The sequence below is a fragment of the Teleopsis dalmanni genome, chromosome 1, assembly GCF_002237135.1.
Source record: "Teleopsis dalmanni isolate 2A chromosome 1, ASM223713v2, whole genome shotgun sequence".
In the NCBI taxonomy this organism is placed as follows: domain Eukaryota; kingdom Metazoa; phylum Arthropoda; class Insecta; order Diptera; family Diopsidae; genus Teleopsis; species Teleopsis dalmanni.
In genome coordinates, this window is record NC_051846.1 from 102,103,119 (window position 1) to 102,123,198 (window position 20,080).

General features: G+C 33.9%; 1 protein-coding gene across 1 annotated transcript in view; it reads right to left on the bottom strand.

Moving 5' to 3' along the window:
• LOC119666173 (dmX-like protein 2) overlaps window positions 1-13,408 on the bottom strand; it is a 229,798-nt gene extending 216,390 nt beyond the window's left edge. The window contains exons 1-4 of the mRNA XM_038075458.1: window positions 13,255-13,408; window positions 12,995-13,204; window positions 8,969-12,930; window positions 8,831-8,917 (exon numbers count right to left, since the gene is read on the bottom strand). Of these exons, the coding sequence (XP_037931386.1) occupies window positions 8,831-8,917; window positions 8,969-12,930; window positions 12,995-13,193 (4,248 nt within the window). The 5' untranslated portion in view covers window positions 13,194-13,204; window positions 13,255-13,408. The remainder of the gene's footprint in view (window positions 1-8,830; window positions 8,918-8,968; window positions 12,931-12,994; window positions 13,205-13,254) is intronic.
• Between the last annotated feature and the right edge of the window lie 6,672 nt (window positions 13,409-20,080).

Sequence of the window (20,080 nt, forward strand, 5' to 3'; positions counted from 1 at the left end):
TATTTTATCCACACGGGTTGATTAGTTTATCGAATTTGTTTTAATAAAATTATTACAATAAATTTAATATAACTAAATTTTTATTCAATATATTTTATTAAAATTATTATTTTAATAAAAGTATTATAATAAATTTAATGTATTTCAATTTTTATTTTATTCACTAGGGTTTTTTCCCACAAATTAAATCATTAACTATTGCTATTTAAAACAATAGATAATGAAATAAACATAAATTTTGAAATGAATGCGATTCCTAGAATAAGATAAAATAAACTTTTGCAAGTAAAACTTTTAACTCAAATTTTAGTTAAAACATTGATAATTTAAATTACTACTCAAAAAATACACAAAAAGTACGCGGTTTTTGTTAACTACTCCTTAAGTAATAGACCTTTTTCAAAAATTTTTTTGTTATGTTGGTACACCCTTTTTCAACATATGGTACAAATTTGAGTACCATATGGGGAGATTTGCCTCATTCTGGACGTCCATCAACATCAAATACCTAAGAAAACGTGACAAAAATCAAGAAAATTGTGCTGGAAGATCGTCGTATGATCTACATGATATATTGATCTACATGATTTATTGATCTACATGATATATTGCGCATGAGACGCGTTGCAGCTCAACTTGTACCGAAACACCTTGATTTTTGCAAAAGAATACCGAAAGAACGTGTGTGAAGAAATGATTTTTGAGCATGGAAACGACTCTACATTCATGAAACGCATCATAACAGGTGATTAGACATGGGTTTATGAGTATGACGTCGAAACCAGTCAACAATGGAGCGAATGGCGCTTCGAAAACGAGCCAAAACTCGAAAAACCGCGCAAAAGTCGCTCGAAAATTAAAGTTATGCTCACTGTTGTTTTCGACTACCGCGGTGTTGTTCATTACGAATTTTTGCCAGAGGATCATACCATCAATAAAGAATATTACCTCGGCGTTATGCGGCATTTGCGTGCGTCCATCCGTAAGAAAAGACCAGATTTATGGAAAGCCAACAATTGGATTCTTCACCACGACAATGCTTCATCGCACACGGCTCTTTTTGTATGCGATTTTTTGACCAAACACGGCACCATTGTCATCGCTCAGGCACCATATTCGCCAGATCTGGCGCCGTACGTCTTTTTCCTGTTCCCGAAACTCAAATTGCCCCTTCGTGGTAAGCGTTTTAAGTCGATTGAATCGGTAAAAGAGTATTTGCTGAAGGAACTAAAAGTCATACCTTCACGGGCCTACGAAGTGTGGAAGATTGGGTTAAGCGTTGACATATGTGTATCGCTTCAAAAGGAGCATATTTTAAAGAAGATAAAATAAATTTGAAATAAAATTTAAATTTGTGTTTTATTTACAAAATCCGGGTACTTTTTGAACAGATATGATACGCAATTCTATTCTTTGGTTTGCTCATTTTCGCACTTTTCGTCATTAAAAAGTGTCATGGTTGCCAAAATTTAACAAAACAAATGTTAAACTTGTTGTTCCTAAAACTGATGTATCCCAAGCAATTTAGAATAAGGGAGTTGTGTTCTTGGGAATATAGCGTGGGAATATGAAAACTTGTTTCCTGGGAGTATTGAGAATTGCTATGATTGTATTTATTTCTTTTCAAACTGTGTTTTCCATAGAAATTCGAAAAGTTGAAGACATTTGGCTTACTAGCGTGTGTGAAACTTTGTCACAATTTCATTAATTGAAAGTTTATCGTTAAAAAAAAATATTTTTTTCTTATTTATACCATGTACATTTATTACACAGTTCAAAAACACAATATTAACCAAAGAATGGGGATCATACGCTTATTAGTTTATTTATTAGTTTAAGATATTTACATTTTCATACAGTTGTAGCGAAATTCGTCACATAAACCAATTTGTTCAATGTTTCTTTGGCACTTTAACCAAAGAAGACACTTGTATGAATTTTGATTTTTATACAAAATGAATTTTATACAAAAATCTTAGCATTACGCTAACACATCACTCCATAAGTCGTGTGACTGACACACAGATGGCGCTGCCATTGTTAAATCCATATGACGTTTATGAAGTACCAACCTTTAAAAGACTATGCGTAAAATTTCATGATATTTCGATTAGTCAGACAAAAAGTGACAGTTATTTAAGTGAAGCTACTTTTGTTATTTTCAAAACAATAGATTCAAAACAATTTCGTGTGTTAATTTATCGTTGCTTCAGCAATGGCTTCAAGCTCAGTAATGGCTTCAAAAGTGTTATCCGGACTCTCCTTCATCGAAAAGAGCCATTTGTTATTGGTTCGCTGAATTTAAATGAGATCGTACAGACACCGATGATGGTGAACGTTTTGGTCGTCCAATTGAGGTGGTTACTCTAGAAAACATCAAAAAATTCCAGAAATTGGTTATATCTAATCGTAAATTGAAATTGCGTGGGATAGCTGAGACAATTATGCATGAACATTTGAACTTGAGAAACCTCTTTTTAAAGCGGGTGCCGCTTTGACTCACAATCGATCAAAAACAACAACGTGTTGATGATTCAGAGCAGAGTTTGGCCATGATTACACGTAATAAATCAGATTTTTTGCGTCGATATGTGACAATGTATGAAACATTGATCCATTATTTCACTCCGAAATCTAAACGATCATCATCTGAGTGGACTGCTGCCGTCCAAAGCGTCCAAAGGCACAATAGTCAGCTGGGAAGGTAATGGCTTCAGTATTTTGGGATGCACATGGTATAATCTTAATTGACTATCTCGAAAAGAGAAAAACCATTAATAGTAACTACTACACATCACTACTGGATCGTTTGAAAGCAGAAATTGTGAAAAAAAGACTGCATATGACGAAGAAAAAAATTTTGTTTCACCAAGACAATGCATCAAGTCACAAGTTAATGAAAATGATGTCAAAATTGCACAAATTATACTTTGAATTACTTCCTTATCCACCGTATAGTCCAGATCTGGCCCTTAGCGAAGAAGCAATTGCTGAAACTGAAGTCTATTTTGAGGTAAAAGACAAATCCTTCTACAAGCAAGGCATCGAGAAGTTAGAGAAGCGTTGGAATGATTGTATTGCCCTTGAAGGAGATTATATTAATGAGTATCGATTTTTGGCAGACATTTGCTTTTCTTAGTTAGTCACACGACTTATTAAGTGATGTCTTAATTCCTATGATTAATTATCAAATAGTCATTGAGTCCAATTCAAGGTTAAAGGCACTCGTGGGAATCCTATTATCTGAGCTCACATTATGCCTGCTTAATGCAGTTAAATTAGCAAGCTGTATGTGTTTTGTCATATACCAAGTTGTCTTACAAATTTGGTGATTTAAATGTGTCATCACTTATGTTATGTGCCAACTCATATTGCACCTGGAGGAATGCCAGAATTATCACAGTGGTACGCCTATTGCTACAACTCACAAAGAACGACAAAGTGGTCTGTGAAGATGATCATATTAATATTATTTGTACGAACCAGTAACATTGCTAGAAATATATAACACAAATAATCCCAAAGAAAATATATAAAATATAATATATATGTAAAATATATATGTAAAATATATATGTAAAATATAATATATATGTATTTATTTCTGATATATAAACTCATACAATTATTAGCAACAAACTTATGTTCTAATAATTGATACTACATACTTGTAAAGTTTATGTTAGTTTATATCAATAAATAATTAATAGATATGTTTAAAAAAATGTAACTACAGTAAAATTCCAAAGACCTTGTTAGTTGCAACCGATAAATTTCCCCTTTCTACTTCACTTTTAATACTCCTGTCAACTACTGCCATGTCATTTCACTCCATTGGCATACTGCCGCTGCAGTGATGCCACCCTTGTACATACATATAATATAAAACTCAATATCCTCCCTTCCGTTGACCTTGGTCAAATCTGCTTCTACGTCAACTTCGAATTTGGATATTGATTTTTGGTGTAATCGACAGCATGGAAGTGGATCGTTGTTTGCGACTTGGTTTTGATTCTTTAGTTTGCGCACGTACCGACCTATGATACTACATAGTACTAATATACTCGGCCCAAATGGTAAAATGATGCTAATCGTATGTTAGCTTTAGGCTTCTTCTTGTAGTTTAAATGTTTTTAATACCGCCTTCAGCTCAAGACATCACCAAGCATGGGAATAGTGATGTTTTCCCTATTTAGTGATTGTTGCTGATGTATTGTCTTATTCATTGGGCTCGAATAGATGTTCACATGAGAGTATTTTAAGCGAGTAGTCAACGCATAACCAACACATAATAATGTAGTGGTGCGCTTAAGTACACACCTTGGAGGTAATGTCATTAACCTAGTGTCTTGTAATAGTATTCGCGAATGCTATTTGTTGTATACTGCGTTTAGCTTAACAGGTTTTCTCGTCGCAAATACTTAATCATTTAGTGCTACAGTTTGAAGCCATAGTACTTTCAAGTTGAAACGTTGCCAGGGATGTATCGGCTGCTTCCAAATACCGTTGTTTGTGTTTACAATTCGCACCAGTGGCCATTCCATAGAGGGCATGTTATCTTCTTTTATGATAACCATAGTGCACTTTTCAACGTTTTCAGCTTCAGTTTTCCATTTATAACGGTACAACAGTTCGACAACAGTCTCCCAAATCAACTGCATAATCACCCAAACATAACAAAATGTACATTTTCGGTTAAAAACAAATGAAGACAAACCTTATGAGCAAAACAAATAATATTATTTGCATACAAATTGTACACACATATGTTACACTGCTTACAAATTTGCATACCTTTATTTAATGCGCAAAACCAACCATCTTTCTAAATTTGCTTAAAAAATTCGGACCCTCGCATAAGCAAGTGTACAATAAGTCAAACAAAAACAAAAAGAAGAAATGTATACACATTCGCTTATTTTTTATTTTTATTCCATATTCCATTAGGAATATGGCCATGTTGTCGTTGGCCGGGTTCCCTGGTGATTCCATGTTAGCGCTGCGTGCAGAATATCGTCATAAGACTTACACAAGGTATGGCCTATCCACCCATATTTTTCCTATTGAATATCAACATTCATAGACGTTTGGTTAGTTTGCCTCCAGAGTTCTTCATTTGACATCGATTTGGGGCACCATATCTTTATTATGTTTAGTAAGCAGCGGTTGATTAAAGTTTGAAGTGTCTTTTTAGTCTCCTTCGTTACAAGCCAAGTCTATAATCCATATAATGACAGATTTAACGCATGCATAAAAAAATTTTATTTTTATGTTTGTGCGAATGTTGTGTGCACGCGAAAGCTCCTTTTGCTTTTTGTATTCGATTGCTTATGTCCTGTTTTGCGCTTCCGTCTACATCATTCACATCTTCGCTATCAATTGTGAAGCTGGCTGTATTATTGGATTTTATGCGCATTGATTCAATTTTGATTATATTTGGCTTTTTGAGGATTCGTTATGCAACTGGGTCAGTTTTGACTGCATATGTTGGTGATTACGCGAGAACAGGACAATGTCATATGCGTATTCTAGATCTTCAAAGTAGAGTTAAGCCTCCAATTGATGCCTCTATTTTGCGTGTTAAATATTCCAGTACCCAGTCTAATACTACAATTCATAGCAATGGTGATAGGATGCAACCTTGTTTGACACCATTGAAGGAGTCAAAGGACTCACTTAACTTAAAAGCTTCCGTTCGAAGCTTTTCTTGTAATGCTTATAATTTTTTGTGACACTCCTCTTCTTCTTAAGGCTAACCATATGCAGTCTCTTTTGATAGAATCAAAAGCTTTCTCGTAGTCGAAGAATACTGCATCAATGCATGAGCGATTTGGCCGAAAACCCGATTGCTGTTTGCGAAGTTGTGCAGTGATAAGATCTACAATGTGATTTAGCATTACTTTGTTAAAAACCTTGCTCACAGCTGGGACTAGTGCTATTCCTCTCCAGTTGTTGCAGTCAGAGAACTTACCCTTTTTTGGAATTTTTACATTTATCAATTCTTTCTACTCTGAAGGGATTTCTTCATTGTTCCAAATATTTCGAAAGAGAGGATATAGCATGTCAGTTGTGCAATCGACATCGGCTTTCTAACATTCAGCTGGAATATTGTCGACGCCAGAGGATTTACCATTTCTTGGTTGGTTGGAGGTTCATTACATATATTGCGTAATGGTCGCCTTGGTTGACTAATTTGGAGCATATCGTTATTAGTTGTTCACACATTGAAAGTCTTGTTAAAATTGTCGCGTCACATCTATAATTGTTCCTCCTCCATACTTATAGAGTTTTCATTGCTATCTTTTAAAAGCACAGTTCGATTGTTGTTGTCGTTAGATAGTTTTCTGGTGATATTAAATACTTCTCGTAGGTCGCCTTTAAAAGCTGTTGCTTCCTCTTCGACAGCCAATTTGTCATCGAACGCCTTTTTATCTGCTCTTGCTTGTCTTTTTATTTGTTTAGTAAGTATTGCGATCTCTCTTCGCAGTGCCAAAGCACTTTTTAAGTTTTCTTTACACAATAGCAACTTTTTTTTTGTCTTTCTGGTTTGAACTAATTGTCAGAATAATGCGCTTAGTCATTCATAATTTCTCGTTTCTTTTTCTAGCAACTCAGTAGCTGCTTCTAAATTGCTTATTCTAGGACGATGTTCAAATCTAGTGCGTATTGATTAAGAGAAGTCCATCTTAATATTACACTTCTGAAGTTTATGGAACTGAAATCTTTTACTGTCAGACATATTCTTACGAGCTACCGATGTGATTTTTTGTATCATTTCTGCTACAACAGGGTAGTGATCACTATCTACTTCCGCACTGTATTTATTTCTGACATCGAGTACAGTGTTAATCCATCGCTTACTGACACATATATGATCTATTTGAAATGTTTGACTTCTCAGTGCCGGATTAGGCACAGTCCACGTTATTTTATATATGTTTTTTTGAAGGAAAAAAGAACCGCCAATCATAAGTCCATGATTGGAGCATGTTTCTCTTAGGAATTCGCCATTCTCGTTTTTCTCTCTAATCCCATGTTTTCCGATCACATGTTCATTTCCCGTACTAACGGCTCCTATATGTGTATTAAAGCACCCATCAATATTACCAGATTGTTGCGGTTGATTTGTGTAAGCATTCTATCTAACAAACTGTAAAATTGTTCTTAGGCTTTGAATTTACTTTCTTCTGTTAAAGCATAGTATTGGACAATTGTTATTTTGCGATTTTTTGAATTTAGTCGCCCTGTTCTGATTCTTTCAGATATTGCATGCCATTTAAGTAAAGCTGGTCTTATTTTACGACTAAAATAATTGCCAACGTCGTTAACATGTGGGCCTTCCAAATTACTCATGCCAGAATATACCACCAGAAACCATTTGCAGTACGCTTCTCGCCGGAGGTGTTCCACCTCTTCTCACTTTTTCCCATTACACAGATATATAGCTTTTTGCACTCAGTTGTTAACTGCGCTAAATTTCCTGATTGGTACAGAGTCCTCACGTTCCACTGAGCAAATCGAGTCTGTGTGTGTAAGCCAGTGTTCGTCATCAAATAGTTCTGCCGATTTATTTCTCTTGTTGTATTGTTATTGATAAGAGTTGTTCTCAAAAATCATAAAGTATCAGCCTTTAATTCTCAATGTTTGATGGTAGGGCTGCTACCTTCGACGCATATTTATTGGACATGCCGCCTCCAAACTTGCCACATTCACCGGTTTTGCTGCAGTCATTTCCTACTACAGCAAGATGTTGGCATGGTTATATCTCCACGTACTCGACCGCCAGAGCCTCTTCTCTTCACTATTGCTTTCACGCAGTTGTTTTGACTGTAAATATGTAAATTTGACTATTGCTGTCGGTTTCGGCTATGACGTCCACAATCGTAAGCATAGTTAATGAAACTATTTTGCTTTTTTGCTGTTGCTTGTGAATTTTGCTTTTTTCATTTTCGTAGTTATAGCCATAGCAATTAGTCGTTTCACAAAAATTGACTGCACAATAGTTAACCAATAGTTAAATTTTGTTTGCTTTTGCTACTTCTCAGTCAGCAATTAAATACCCTGCTTAAGGTGATACCTTGTTGATTTGCTAGCTGCTTCCTATATGCCACCAAAGAGCGGTGCACGAGGCGGGATAAAATGAAATGTCATTCCCTTATCAGCACAAAATCAAATAACTTGAGTCTGAGAGGTTAGACTATATGTGGAAGACTTGAGTTCTGCTAATTGTTTGTAGGACCCAACAAAGTTCGTGGCATTGTCGCAATAGAGATATATATTCGCACACCTGCCTCGCCTTGATATGAATCTGTGAATAGCACCTATAAGCGCATTGGTTGTCAAGTTACTAACGATCTCAAGATAAATAGCATGGGTAAAAAACAGCAAAATACCGCAATGTAGACGAATTTTGTAATGAATCTACACTGGCCCCAATAAATCCGTTCCCGCATTGAAGAATGGTTTTGGTTTTTCGTTTTAAATATAATACTTATTTTTATGTGAAAAATGAAATGCAAATAATAATTTTACTTTTAAATTAATTAATTAATATAAGGCAAATTTAATTATTTTTTTGGTTTTATTTTAAAGTTCAAATATATATTTTATTAACCATACGTTGCCAGAAGATCAAAATTTTAAGGGTAGGAAAAGTGTAAATTGATTTTTAATATAAATATGATATCAGACAATTTTTTAAAATAGTTGCAAATTTGAAATCAGTATTTTGTTAAATATATATTGTTAAAAAATAAATTTATGTAAATAATATATGTAAATGCAGAGAACAGAATCAGAATATGCAAAACCTTCATATATTGAAGTTTACCTGCGTAGTTGAGTTTCTATGTTCAGTTTGCAAACTTCCATCACTGGCATAACTTATAGATAATGTTCGAGTTCTGGACCAAGACCGCTGAAAAAATCAAATATTTAAAAAAGATTTTGTATTGAAACAGATATTTACCTGACGTTCAGATTCCATTTTATCATTATTTGTTCCACTCATACACCGAACAAGATGAGCTAAAATAGCTTTCACCCATCTGATTTTTCCACAATTTAAAAGTTCCATTAACTGTTTAGGATGATATTGTGGCAACACTGGGCAAGCAATTCTAGATGCTTGGAAAAGCCCAAAGTCGGTCATATAATCTTCGCTTGGTATGTTATCAGAACTACAGACTATATTACCAAAACTGGTGTTACCAAACTTTTTCTTTTTATCACCAGAAAGCAATTTCAAGTTCGTAGTACTAGCTTTATTTATTAAAGCTATGGTAGATGGAGTTTTAATCCGTATATGAGTAGAATCTGAAACTAATGACCTTAAGTCATCGTCGCATATATTTCTACTATCTACAGTATCGTTAGTAGTATTTATTTTGGCATTTCGTGGTTTCCACTGCGAATAAACATGCATTTCTGAATCCATAGCCACAACTAAAATTCCATCACGTACCCATGATATTTGCATAGGTAGCGGGGGAAGACCATCAGCTGTTTGTAAATCAATTTGCCGCAGTTTCATCCAACGAATTTCATTAAATTTTGGTTGTGCTAGTGAGCTTGCTTTCCGCAAAATAGGACGATTAACTGACCTCGATTCTTTCATGGCCTTTATATTTGCTTGTGCGATATCGGATGAAACAGGAGTATACAATAATATTTTACTTCCGACTGCAACCGTCAAAATATGTGAACCATCTTCTTTCGAAACCCAATCAAGTTGAACTAAATGTTTTTGTGTAAGAGGACAAGTATTTCCATTTTCTGCAATATTTTTTTTTAATGATTGCAATGTGCTGAAGCTTGGTACAGCTAAAAGACCTGTGGGTGATTTAATAGATGATTCGGATGTGGTATCCTCACTATTTGCTACCCTGGTATCATCATGAGTTAATGTGTGTAAAACTTGATTTAATCTATGACGTTTTTTAATCAAACGATTATCATAGAGGTAACTCAAATCAATTCCATAATCAATATTAATTCGAGGTAAGTTTATATTTTTTAAGTATATGGTGTCTTCAAGCACCCATTCACTTCCGCCTGAACTCTCACATTCGTAAATTGCAACACATAAATTTATGTACCTAGAATCAGAATCCCCTCCTAGGGGTCGTGTGAAGCTTTTTCCATATTTATAAGCACAAGCTATTCGACCCGAGTATGCAACACTTATATTTAATGGTTGACCAGAAATTTCTATAGCTGAACTTTGTTGTTTACTTATCATTTTCCATTCTGACCATATAAATAAATTTGTGTCATTTATATCTGTATCTGCTACAGGCTCACATTTCCAAAATCGAGAAACTGAGTCTGAACAGGCTGTTACAATTATGTAAGGCGCATAACATGCTGGATATATGGAAGAAGAGCTTAAATGGCCAGCCGCTGGAGAAGCATGAATTACGTCAACTCCTTCAGGCAAAGGAAGGTCTTGCGTACAAACTTTTTTTGTATTTATTGATATGTGAACTTCAGAATGAGTAAAAGGCCGAAATCCAAATGCTGCATTAGCTGATGACGTTCTGCGGAAACCTAATTCGCTATCTTCAAGTTCTTGTGTTAAATTACTATCAGGTACATACAAAGCTGATTCAGATAAAAACGAAGATTCTAATTTTGAAGATATTGTAATTTGCCATACATGAATTGTACTCCCCTTAATCGTTTTTTCAATAATAACAATAAAAAATGGTTCTTCAAACTCATTATTTTCATGTAAATCTACAATAGCATCCAAATCTGCTTCTAGAAGACCCTGACTATTGTTTAAGTATTTCGTTACAGATTTTCCTCCTGTTATTAATTGCTCTTGAAAAACATGTAGAAATTGTGTGTTTTGCCAATCGTGCTTTGCATCCGAAATTGGATCTAATTGAATAATACAACCAGGTCGAGATGTAGATTGCTGAGAGACTACTTTAATTTTATCATGCAATTTCGATTTTTGCATTTTAATTGTTGATGATGCATTGGAATAAAGTGAAGCCAATGAATTTGATTTTTGTAAGACATTTTCAGAAGTAGATATTTCTGCTAATAAAGTTCGAGCGTCAATTACTGCTTGATATACACGTAAATGTTCTCCGTCACTAGCTACAAAACATGCTGATGGAGAATTACTGTAACTACCTAAAGTAGTACTAGGTAATAATGTTGGAATCCATGCAACATTACTAAATGCAGAAATTTCGGGAGAATTAATTCTAGCCAACTCACTAAGTCCACCAGAGTAACACAATGGTCCAACAGAGTCAACTCTCCATAATATGAGCTCAGAACAAAATCCTAAACAAGTTAACATGTTCTGATTTTCCAAAAATTGATTTTCAAAACTATTTTGTTTTTCTGGCTCTGACAAATTATGATGAGAAGTTGAGACTAATAAGGGCAAACCTGGATGACAAGTTATATCATTTACCCTAAACCTATGACCAGATGCACGACAAATATGTCCAATACTTAATACCTGAGTAAATTTAGTTTTAAGCCCAAAAGTAAGTTGCCATAAATTAAGCGTGCCGTTTGAATGTTTAGTTACCATTGAAACCGATGGTGAAGCTGTTGTTTGTATATTATTTTGATGTTCACCAATAGTTTCATTTGATTTATCACAGTCAGCTTTATTATCCTTACTGTAATCTATTATAGAATGGTCTTCTTCTTTAATGGATGCTTTTTCTATATCATTTGCATCTACATTCTTGCTTTTTACATTATTACCTATTTCTCTAAATACCAATTGATGAAAACCCGTATTATATAGATTTACTGTTGTTGACATTGACATTGAATCGCCAAGTGGAAAAGCGGAAGGAATTCTGGTAGAAAATGATATTTGAGCTTGCCGAAATAAACCCGGATGAAAATCATCTAACCATTCTATAACCCAAATAAGATAACTGCCGTCAACTGGATGAATAGAAAACAATAAATCTGGGCTTTGATGCCAATCTTTTAAGAGACAATCAATTTTCATATCCAAAGAATCTGATTGGAATGGATTAGCTAAATGACTGTGTTCATTATTCAATGAATTAAGAGATGTTGTATTTGATATAGTGTTTATACTCTGCACACCGCTTGGAGCACTTTGGTAAACAGATTGTTTACTATTAATTACATTTTCATATGTATTTCCATCATCCACTGACACAGATTTGGATGACGTTTTGATATGTTTCGCTTTCATGTAACATATATCAAAATCAGATTGTTCAGATAAGTGATTAACAGAAATATTTCCGTTTTCTTCGTCTATTACTTTTTTTGTTAGTTCTTGCAAAATTGCTTCAGCTTGAATGGAAAAATGCATTTCTTTATTATTTAACCAATGAAGAATAAATATATTCTGATTTGACGGATCTGTAGACTTCATTGATGGAACCAGTGGAATATCAGTTTCAGCATTAATAGATGCAGCCAAATGAAAATGCATACCAGGCGATATTCCAGTTCCATGAAATCCATAAGAATGAAAATCATGAACGCTGCATGACGAAGGCAGAGATGGTATGGTTCCATGAAAAACATCTTCCAAAGTATTTACAGACGAGTTTCCAATTTTTGCATGCCGTCTTATATGAAAACAAGTTTTCATATGTTTGAGCCTCTGCATAAAACGATGTTTGTGCCGATGAGTTCTAAACTTCGGGTTTTGCGATGCTAAAGGATCAAATTGGGTCATATTAACAAGACCATCATCAGGTAATACAGTTTCAATCCAAATACGGCAAATATTGTCTAAACAAGATGTCACAATCATGTTTGAAACAGATCCCTTTGGCATGTACTTGCTTGTCTTACGCCATGCTATATTAGTTACAGCACGCGGATGTGCAATGTACACATATGTAAATTTAAGGTCAAAATCATTTGTAAATGCTTTTTTTCCAGAATTTGTTGATGGAAATAATACTATAATATCAATATTAAAACAATTTGCATTTCGAGTTTATGGTAATACAAATACAAATTTTACCTTGTTTGTTTTCATACCAAATTTTCACAAGTCTGTCATTTCGACCACATGTTGCAAATAATGTTCCATCCGGACTAAATGCTAAATGATATATTGGAATTGCTGTTTGACATATCCATATATTTTCCCATGAAGTGGAGTTATCTTCAACGGTTCCACTTGATGCTGTTTTCATTTCACGATCATATCCACCAATCATAAACTTAACACCTTAAAAATAAAATTAGTTGATATATAAATCTTTTTATTTATTTTTATACTGTTTGCTTCCTCTTCAAATTCCTCCGGAGATTTTTCTTTCCACAACTGAATGGTTGATCCACCTGTTAAGAGACGTGTACCTTCTAAGTTCCATGATAGAGTTATAATAAGAGAATGACTTAAAAAAGATCCTGTTTGTACCCATCTAGAATATAAAGAATAATATGCTATAAAACGAATTTATTTTGATATTTTTATTAAAAAGAAAGAAAAGGAATATAAGTTTATTGTAGGCAAATATGCGGTTCATTTCCAATGTTTTTTAGAAATACAAGGTGTTAAAAAAAATACAGGTTAGTTTGCATTTTATTTATGCATTCCAGATATCGTTAAAATAGCTACGTCTTAGCAGAAGCCAAAGTATACATTTAAACTTGAAACTTAATTGAAGCTTTTGGGTAAACATAAGAAAGAAAGAAATAAAATTTATAAACATATACAAACCCATTATAACGAAAATATAGTTGAAAAAAAAACGGAAATATACAAGTAAAAAAAAAAATCCCAATAACTTGATAAATGTGTCAAGACCACTGGTTAGCAGCTAGGAAATTATCAATTAAACACAGAAGGCATTAGTAGAGCTAAATTTCACTAATTGTTACTTTTGAATAGCAATACAATTCTTAAATGGTTTAAGAATTATCGCAGAGTTCTAATTTAAAACTAAAAATTGGCCAGAAATCTTTATACCTTCAGCAAAAATAGCGAAATTGTTGAGCTTAATATTAACTGATAAAACAGTGTCCGCCGTATTTGATTCTTTTTATAACAAAAAAAAAATTTTCCTAAACATTCAATTCAATAAATTTATGTATATATTTATGATTCCATTGGTGCTGAATTTCTGTTGTTTATCGGCGAAAAACTTGGCCAAGTGATTATTAACGGCTCTTTTGTCTGCCAATTCTTTACCATTAATAGTGTTTTACAAGCACCGAAACAAATGGTGTATAAGGCAAGGTCCAGGCTATATAGTTAATACATCAAAACTTCCGACAATTTGTTTCGAGTCATCTAATATATTTGTTTCATTCAAAAGGTCAAAAATAGAGATAGTAAGCTAAAAGCTTTTAAGATACAAATGGAGAAAGCAGAAAGTAAAACATATGAAACGTGTAATGATATATATTATAGGAAAACTAATAGGAACACCCTATTATATTGTGTACCAAAAATAATGAAGTCAGAAGTATTACATATGTACCATGTTTTTAAAGATGTAATTTAATATCAGTTAGGTTTCGAAAAGTAGTGAACTACACCAAGAATTCTATTTATATTCTTTTAATTAATAGAATTTTTGGCTGAATATACAGCTGTTTCGAGTATTGTCAAATACCCATCATCAGTGGTCTTGGAATTATTTCTTGCATTTAATAACTCAAATAATTTTTTGAGACTGGAAGTACAATAGGTTGAATCCGTGCCCTGTCAAATTTGAAGCTCCGGTTTAGTGTTCTTTAGCCAACTGGCTAAGTACGGCTAAAGCCGTACTTGACTTATAAGTTCAAACTTATATTTTTTTTGTTGATCTGCTGTGAAAGTTCATTAACAAATTCATTTTATTTGAACGAAATCAAAATTAATTAATTAATTACATTTTCATTTTCAATTGTTAAATTTCATATTATTCCTTTGAGGCATTATTTAGTAGGCAAAAAAATAAGATTGAAATTTAACAATTTAAAATATATGTTAAATATAATAAATAATAGAGGGTTATCGAATAGCAAAGAAAGGATAAACACAAAAATTTATTTAATTTTATTGAAGTTTGGCTGACCATACAACGCAGTTTTAAGTATTGTCAAGTACTCATCATCAGTGGTCTTAGGAAATAATCTAATTTTTATTTAATTTATAGTCCGTATATAATTTGTTTGGACTGCAAGTGCCAGGCTTAGAACTCGTGCCTGTCAAATAAGAAGCAATGACTAATCGTATTTATCCACAAGTAGCCAAGACTGCACAAACTTTCAGTGCTCTAGTTCCAGGTTTTTTGTCACTTATTTATTTAATTAGTGACATTAATCAAAGCACATGCCATGCTTCAAATTAGAACGAGCTTATAAACTACCCTCTAAATTTTAAATATGGCTTTTTTGTCACTATATAAATAAAGCGTAGTTTTTTCAGCAGCACTAATATTTACTTTATAATAAATAATGAAATTTTTTGATTTTCTGACTATTCAATATGCAAAAGAAGTCATTTTTCTAATCTTTAAAGTTTGTAAAGAATACAAATGTTAATTTTAGAATGATTTTCGAGTCGTATATTGTAATGTTAGGTTAATGCTAGAATTACACTCGAACAAAATTACGTCTCAAACTTAAGACCAGTATATATATATCAGTTAATAAGCAAATTAAACTCAGAAGTGATTGGAAGTTATACATCGTTCACCAAACATAAAGAAAGAACTATAACTGTACACAACAAACATTGCATAGCGTACTATTAAATTATTAAAGTACATCAACTGAGTATTTTGAAATTACTGATTTTATTTCAATTTATACAAAACTAACTTAACTATTTTATCATCAAGGTTGAAACAATCTGTTGTCTGCTATCGCTTATTTTAGTGGACTATATTATGTTTAAATACATTTCATTCTTGTCGCAAAAAAGATTCAGGATTTTTCTTTCTATTGTCTTTACAAATATATTTTTATTATCATAATTAGATGCGGTGCCTTGTGTGTCATAAAAAATTTAAAAATCTTACAATGTTTGCTATTTTAGTTCAGAGTACTTTCTACCCATGTTTTTTTTAGTTCATAATTCTGAGAATTTAAACGATAGCAGACTTCTAATAAACTGAAAAATACGTATACATGCATGAGCATTCTGCCGAGGGCTAAAATTTAGAAAAACTAATATTTGTTGCCTTGTATATTTCCTTATGGCATAAATAGTTACAGTAATACTTATACCTAAAACTAAAATAAGTGAGGCGTGTCCACTGACATGATGAAAGTTTAGACCCTTCAGCTTTATAATTTTCGCCTTTACCTCATTCGCCTACTTCATAATGTCCAGAATTTATGTGGAATGATTCACGACCATTGAGCCTAAAGGTAATATACTAAATTCTGGTATTTTTGTCATATTTGTTGTCAAAAAAACTTGGTCTGCTTGAAGTTTGGATTCTATTATATCTAATGCCGTCATTGTTCCGAAAAAGATATGTTGAAACGATCCAATGAATTCAAAGGGTGCTCTTTTGGATCTTTTAATATTTTGTGGAAATATGTTAGATATTGATTCGTATTGTTTATATTCTTTACTTGTCATTTCATTGCGTCCCAAAGACGATTACACTGCCCGTCAAAAGTTTGTAAATTTTCACAGGTTTTCCTCATTGTGATTAAAATTTTATCTGCTTGTTTTATCTTGTCGAAAAACGGGTTTAAATTAAGGTATACTACCATATTCCATGATGATGCAATTACGTCTACTGATTCAATTCCACACCCAATAACAAGATTAAGCTAAGAAAATAAGAAACTCCTCACGTAGCTGAAGGTCGTTGCTTCGCTTTCGCACATAATTAACGTCTCTTGTATTTTGTATTTTTCATCGCATGTAGATTGTTCTAATGGACATAATTTTTGTACCATTCTTTTCATATCGCCAAGTGCTGTTTTGACTGTAACCGTTCTTATGAGACCATCATTCTCCGGGTAGATTTCTATTACCTTTGCCGGTGGCCACCCTGGCTAGATACGTTTCTTCATTTTTTATTAAAATCACTTGCCTTTTTTCCAAATTGTCATGTGGAACTTTCCATTTGTACCTCCATTGGAAGGATGACAAATACTTCACTTTTCATTTTTTTCAATAATTCATTATTAATTTCTTTAATGGTTTCCACCGGTTTCAATTACTAATTGCACCCTTTGAAACTGGTTAACGGACGCTTAATAACGATCTTATTATTGCATTTTTCTTTATATTCAACCAATTTGGAGTTAATGAATTTAACTTCCGATACTTTTGCGTTTTTCTCTGATACCGTTATTATATTACTTTGTAATAGCATCTCAATTTTTGAAAGTAATGTGAAAGGATTAGTGGAACAGTAATCTTGAGTTAATTTTCTCCATTCTGCAAGTTCATCTTTTTCATGTTTTAACTTAACCTGTAGAGCGGCTGTGCTTCCTTATTCCATTTCAAGTTGCTTTTTTAAATCATATATTTGTTCTTCAATCAATAGTTTATCACCATTTAAATGTTTATTTTCGGTACGCAAAAACCTAACCTCTTTTTCCATCTCAGTAATGTTTGATAAATACGAATGATTATTGTTATTCTTATTATTCTTTGAACAACTTTCATTCTAGCTCTATGATGCCCCGACTGTTAAATTCAATAAACATCATTGATCTTCGTTATTACCTTATATGGTCCTTTCCAATGGGTCTGTAGTTTTGAAGACAAGACCTTCTTCCGTTGTGGATTATGGAACCACACTAGGTCTCCTTGCTGGAAACCTTCTAAATTCCTTCTCAAATCACACCTGACCTTCATTTTGTCACTGGTGAGTAGGAGCCGTCTTCTGATGATGAATTTAATCTAATTGGGCCCGCTTACTTCCAGTGTAGTCACATGTCATCTTGCCGCAAGATGGCGTTATTCCAAATTTCAAGTCAGCGGATAATCTGACACCGGTGCCAAAAACTGTTTTTTGGTGTAACTGTTTTTTGTTCTTTACTGAGGTACTCGTTTAATGTATGATTGAATGATTCAACCATACCATTTGACTGAGGATGTAGATGCGTTGTACGAGTTTTATTTATTCCTAGTAACGTGCAAACTTCTCTGAAAATTGTTGACTCGAAATTTCGCCCTTGGTCTGAATGCAGTTTCAGTGAAACACCAAATCGCGTAACCCATTTGTTTATGAAAACTTCTGCAATCATGCTAGATTCCTGTTTTGGAATTGGATACACTTCTGGCCACCACTTCAGTTACTACTAACATGTACTTATTTCGCGCGTTACTAGTAGGGAAAGGTTCAACGATATCCATTGCAATTCGCTCAAAAGGAGCACCAAAATTATATTGTTGCATTTTACCACGACTTCTAGTACTCGGAAATTTTGAAAGGAAAGAACGCATTTCAGTATAGCATCCGCAACCGGAGCTTGGCACCCGAACCAATAGAAACGTCTCTTGATCTTTTCCAGTTTTAGTGACGCCCAAATGACCTACACTAGATGCGTTGTGTTATTATGAGACAACTTCCGGTTCTTTAAACCGGAGCAACCATGTAAGTGCTCTATGGTCAGTTTTGAGGAGAAATTCCTGGCAGTATACCATAAGTACTTTTGGAAATGCTCCACACATACCATTATTGTAAGTAACTCCTTTCGTGTTACACAGTAGTTCCTTTCCGGCTTTGACAAGATTTTGCTGTGATACGCTATCCGTTATTTGAGACAACACCGCGCCTAGTCACTCGCATCTGTGTCCAATAATAAGGTCTTCCCAGGTTTTGGATACGCCAGAACTGTTGCTGAATATAGTCGTTCCTTGAGCTGTTTGAAAGCTTCATTTTGTTCTTCACCCCATTTAAAAGGTTGGTTCTTTTTAGTTAATTCGTGTAGACTACTGGCAATATTCGCATAGCCAGGAACGAATCGTAAGTAATAGGTACAGAACCCGTAAATCATGCAAATTTGTTGGTTGTGACCACTTCTTCACTGCTGCAATTTTTTCGTTATCAGTATATACGCCTTCTGTGGTTACCTTGTGATCAAGATATTTAACTTCACGTTTGAAAAGTGAGCACTTCTTTGAATTTAGCTTCAAACCAGCAATTTGTATTCGTTCGAATACTTCTTTCAACTTTTCTAGGAGATCGTCGAAATCTTTGCATTACAATTATGTCATCAAGGTAGACTAGACACGTTGTCCAAGTTAGTCCTTTTAAGACGCGTTCCATGAGACGTTCAAAAGTGGTCGGAGCATTGCAGAGGCCAAACGGCATTACTGTGAATTGCCGCAAACCTTCACACACTAAACGCAGTCTTCTCTTTGTCTTCGTCTATGAGTTCTACCTGCCAATTGCCGCTCCGTAAATCAAGAGTTGAGAACCATTGTGCGCCAGATGAAGTGTCAAGAGTATCGTTTATTCTAGGTAGTGAATAGCTGTCTTTCTTTGCACATCATTCAGCTTACGATAATCTACGCAGAGCCGTGTATTTCCATCTTTCTTCTTTAAAAGTACTACCGGCGAACTCCATGGACTTGCTAATGGCTTAATATCACCTACCTTTTACACACCCGCAATCAGACTGGTTACCTCATCTCTTTTCACCAGTAGAACTTTTCGAGGTGGCTGACGAATTGGTTTGGAATCACAAGTGTAAATTTGGTGTTTTACAATGAAACTTCTTTCCTTGAGTACAAAAATTAACAAATTCTTCGTATGACCTGCATCGCCTTTCTTTTTTGACGTGCATTGAGTTCCTTAGTACAATTTAGCATTTGCACCATTGTATTCTCCTTTTCTGCAATGGTTTTTTTTACATTACTGCAAGATTTGCACTACAATTAACCACAGCTGAAACCTCTTGACATTGACCAATTATTGCCCCTTTTTTTTTATAAACTTTGGTGTACCAGATAAGTTCAAGAGTCGCACAGTTATGCTAACATCTATTTTTGGCACTACTAATGATTTTCCCTGTAAGATGTCGTTGATTCGGATATTTCTTGCGGCTTCAACGACCCACAACTTACTGGTTTCGTATAGATTTTATGATCACGCATAGAGTTACACTGGACTTAAGTAAAAGAGTGTTACGATAC